This window comes from Emiliania huxleyi (assembly GCF_000372725.1).
Source record: "Emiliania huxleyi CCMP1516 unplaced genomic scaffold EMIHUscaffold_485, whole genome shotgun sequence".
NCBI lineage: Eukaryota > Haptophyta > Isochrysidales > Noelaerhabdaceae > Emiliania > Emiliania huxleyi.
The window spans coordinates 22,285-25,938 of record NW_005198356.1 but is presented as its reverse complement, the minus strand read 5'-3'; the positions used below and the strand labels follow the sequence as shown (position 1 = coordinate 25,938).

Here is a 3,654-nt window from a genome sequence, read left to right as displayed (position 1 = left end):
TCGCTCAAAGGAGGGGTGTTCTTGCAGCCGGCCACCCCACAAGGCCGCACGATACCACTCCCGTCGCAGCCACTCGTCAAAGTGCGGCGGGGTCATCGCTCGCAGCCGCGCGGCGAGGGCAACGTCGCGAGAGAGCCGCGCCTCGCGCAACGCGCCGTCGTCCAGCCCAGGGCTACCGCTCAGGATGACGAGTCCGGCGAGGCGAGGCGGCGGCAGGCGTGCCGCCAGCTGGAGCGCCACGCGGCCACCCATCGAGTACCCGACGAGCAGCAGCCGCGCAGGCGGCGGACACAGCGCCTCTAGCGTCGCGAGCGCGGCGTCAACGGCGGACGTCCCAGCGTCGATGGTCGGCATCCACGCACTGTCGCCGTGCCCGGGAAGGTCGAGGCTGATGCTGTCCGCGAGAGCGCCGAGCTTTTGGCGCAGCGGCTCGACGTCGCGCCGATCGCCCAGGAAGCCGTGCAGGAGCACAATCGCGGCCTCGCTGTCGCTGGCGCCGCAGCGTGCGTGCGTGTGAGCGAGCATGTCAGATGTTAAATGCACATGCACACACAGCGAGGAAAAGCGGGCAACGCAAAAGAAATCGAGGCTAGGTTAAAAACAGATCCTTCCAACACACAAGCCCTGAAGCTAACCCCGAGGCTTCGCATCGCCGATGGCGCTGATCGGCAGCGCGAGCTCGGCGGAGGTGGGGATCGCGTAGGGGATGATGGTGCCCGAGGCGTTGCGCGTCACATGGTGCTGCTCGACATGCGGCCATGCCTCTGCGAACGCGCCAAGCATCGACAGGGTCGACCTACGATCGGCCGCCTCCATGTACGAGGTCGCGACGACGCCGGGGGCGAGTGCAAAGCCGTGTGGCGTTCGCGCATGGTTGGTGAAGCGCCAGTCGACCCCGCTGCCGTCCATCTCCTTGATCCACTCCTTCTGCATGTCCTCCGGCACGTGCTCGTCGTCCGCTCCGTTCTCGACGAGCACAATGCAACCAGGCGTCATCGCGCTCGGCGGCGGCTGGATGCGTTGCGCGTACTCCTCGGCACTTATGCGCTGGAGCGGGTCCCAAAAGGGGAGGCCCTCGACCATCGGCCGCGAGTGGAGCAGCCCGTGCAGCGAGACGAGCGCCTGGATCGCGTGACCAGCTCGAAGCTGCTCGAAGCAGCTCTGGCCGCCGAGGCAATAGCCGATGCAGCCCGCTTTCCCGGCCGCCACAGCGGGGTGTACGTCCGCCGCAGCCATGAACGCGCCCATGAGCGAGCGCCACTTCGCTGGGTCGACGAGAAGCGACTGCATGTAGTCGAACGAGCCCTTGAAGTGGCGGGCCCTGTCGACGTTCACGGAGCGGTCGGCTGAAGTGTACATCTCGCACTCCGGGTATAAGTCTACCGCGAGCCCGACGTATCCGCAGAGCGCGAGGTACGCCGCCTGGTCCACGTCAAACCGCTTGCAGCCCGCGTAGTTGTGGTGGACGAGGATGACGGGGGTTGGCTGCCGTCCCTTGACGTAGGCGATGCGGCCGTGTGGATACGTGTAGCCACCAAAGCTGATCGGGAATTCCTCAACCACCAGGTCTCCATCGGCGGCCTCGGACGCAGGTGCCGGCTGCAGGTGGTCCTGCGTCTTGTAGCCCGAGGCTGTGGCGCTGTTCGGCCCGCACATGCTTGCGATCGACGCCGCCGGCCGGGCAAACTACCGTACAGTGAGGGGCCGTTTGAAAATCCACCTTCACTTGTGGGGCTCTCACCACACTGTTCTCTGCATGAATGCCATAAATTAGTCTAGTACCCAGCTGGAACAGAGGGCGCCCCGGGCACGCTCCCGCAGGCCGCCGCCGCAGCCCACGCGCTCGAGGGTGGGTCCCCGCTCCGTCCAAGGCAAGAGGGGAAACTCCCCGCATGCCAAATGAACACTCCTACTTTGGTTCTGGCCGCTCGCCCAGGGCGCGGCCGCCTAGACGTAGCACTTGTCGATCTGCGCCTTGTGGCACGCGACGATCTCGCGCCGCTTGAGCTTGCGCACCTATTCGCACCGCCAGTGCCCTCAGGGAGCCCCGGCCTCCGTGGAAGCCCGCCACCCTGGGGGGCGAGCGCTCACCGCCGTGAGCAGCTCGTTCTCCGGCGTCCAGAGCTCGGCGACGAGGATGACCTTGGTCGGGATCTCAAACTTGGCGAGCTTGCCCTTCTTGCACTCGGCGGTGATGTCCTTGAGCACGGCGGCGACCACCTTTGCGTCCTCGCAGACGGCGCCGAGATCTCCCGACACGCCGAGCGAGGCCGCGAGCTTCATGAGCGGGCCCTCGTTTGGGCAGATGAGCGCGATGCAGTACGACATCGAGGAAAGCGCGTACACCATCGGCAGCGCCGTGTACTGCGACGTCTTGAGCACGTTCTCAACCTTGGAGAGGGCGACGTACTCGCCCTGCTGCAGCTTGACCAGGTCCTTCTTGCGATCGATGATCATCAGGTTGCCCTCGGGCGTGTACTGGCCGACGTCGCCGGTGCAAAAGTAGCGCTGGCCGTCGATCGTCACGAACTCGTCGCGGTTCTTCGCCACCACGTCCGGGTCCGGCGCGGCCGGGTCGACGAGGTAGCCGTCGCACACGCCCGGCCCGCCGATGAGGATCTCGCCGCGGGGCATGCCGATCTCCTTGTTGTCCTTGTCGGCGTTCATGTAGCCGCCCTGGGCGTGAGGGAAGGGAAGGTGAACTTCTCCACACACGAGGTGGTGGGGCAAGGGCCAGGCAGCCCTCGCGACTCCACGTCTAGAAGACAGGAGCCCCACGGCATTTAAGCGTGCCTCGGCGGAAGTGCCTCGGAAGTGCCTCGGAAGTGCCTTGGAAGTGTCTTGGAAGTGTCTCGGAAAGCGGCTCGCCTCCTCCCAGTCGCGCAGCTTGATGCACGCGGACATCTGCGGTGGCCCGACCTGCGCCGTGGTGTTGTCGCTCGCGAGGGCGATGCACGTGGCCGCGCACGTCTCGGTGAGGCCGTAGCCCTGCCGCACGCGGCACTTGAAGACGGTCTGCACAAACTTCTGCACCTCCGCGCCGAGGGGCGCCGAGCCTACGGGGTGAAGACACCGACATCAGGGCGGGAAGAACGGTCTCGTGCGGAGACTTCAGAGCCCCGCGTGAATGCGAGGGGTACGAATACGGTCGACGACAGCGGAGGGCGGGTCCTCTCGAGCGCTGGTTGGAGGACACGACTCCGTCTTCCGCTTCTAGGGCGCTTTGCCGGTCACCATCAGCTCCACGTTGCCGCCGAGCAGCTTCTGCACCTTTTTGAAGATGAGGTTGCCTGCGGCAGCGGAGAGAAGGGGGGGGCGGGGGCTGAGCGGCCGAGGGCGTCCTCGCGGCCGATAGTCTCGGCTCGCTCACGGCGGGATCACGGCTGCAACTCGGCTGGAGCTCGGCTGCATCTCGGCTGCATCTCGGCCGGATCGCGGGCGAGGACTCGCCGATGATGTACGTCCAGTGAGCGCCCACGCCGCCCGAGTCGTAGTCGCACTTGCCGTTGGCGATCGCGGCGTTGACGCGCCCCTGCAGGATTCCAGGCAGCGCGGCGAACTTGGCCTTGATGCCGACGAGAACCTGCGTGGTCGGGGGCCTGGGGATCAGCTCCTCGTTCCTCTCGCCCGGACCGGACTTCCTCGCCCTCGGGG

General features: G+C 66.4%; 3 protein-coding genes across 3 annotated transcripts in view; all 3 read right to left on the bottom strand.

Annotated features, from left to right (window-relative positions):
- Positions 1–50: 50 nt before the first annotated feature.
- Positions 51–525, bottom strand: EMIHUDRAFT_245983 (hypothetical protein; the record flags this gene model as incomplete). The annotated part of the gene is made up of 1 exon (XM_005767556.1): positions 51–525. A coding segment is annotated over one exon (475 nt), but the record flags the coding sequence as incomplete, so codon positions are not given.
- A 105-nt stretch (positions 526–630) lies between these two features.
- On the bottom strand, positions 631–1,656 carry EMIHUDRAFT_245982 (hypothetical protein; the record flags this gene model as incomplete). Its single annotated transcript, XM_005767555.1, has 1 exon — positions 631–1,656. The coding sequence occupies one exon, from the start codon at positions 1,654–1,656 to the stop codon at positions 631–633; it is 1,026 nt and encodes a 341-aa protein (XP_005767612.1).
- Positions 1,657–1,707: 51 nt separating this feature from the next.
- EMIHUDRAFT_459357 (hypothetical protein) overlaps positions 1,708–3,654 on the bottom strand; it is a 4,557-nt gene continuing 2,610 nt past the window's right edge. Inside the window, exons 6-10 of the mRNA XM_005767554.1 lie at positions 3,479–3,583; positions 3,235–3,270; positions 2,920–3,027; positions 2,092–2,676; positions 1,708–2,016 (exon numbers count right to left, since the gene is read on the bottom strand). Of these exons, the coding sequence (XP_005767611.1) occupies positions 1,948–2,016; positions 2,092–2,676; positions 2,920–3,027; positions 3,235–3,270; positions 3,479–3,583 (903 nt within the window). The 3' untranslated portion in view covers positions 1,708–1,947. The remainder of the gene's footprint in view (positions 2,017–2,091; positions 2,677–2,919; positions 3,028–3,234; positions 3,271–3,478; positions 3,584–3,654) is intronic.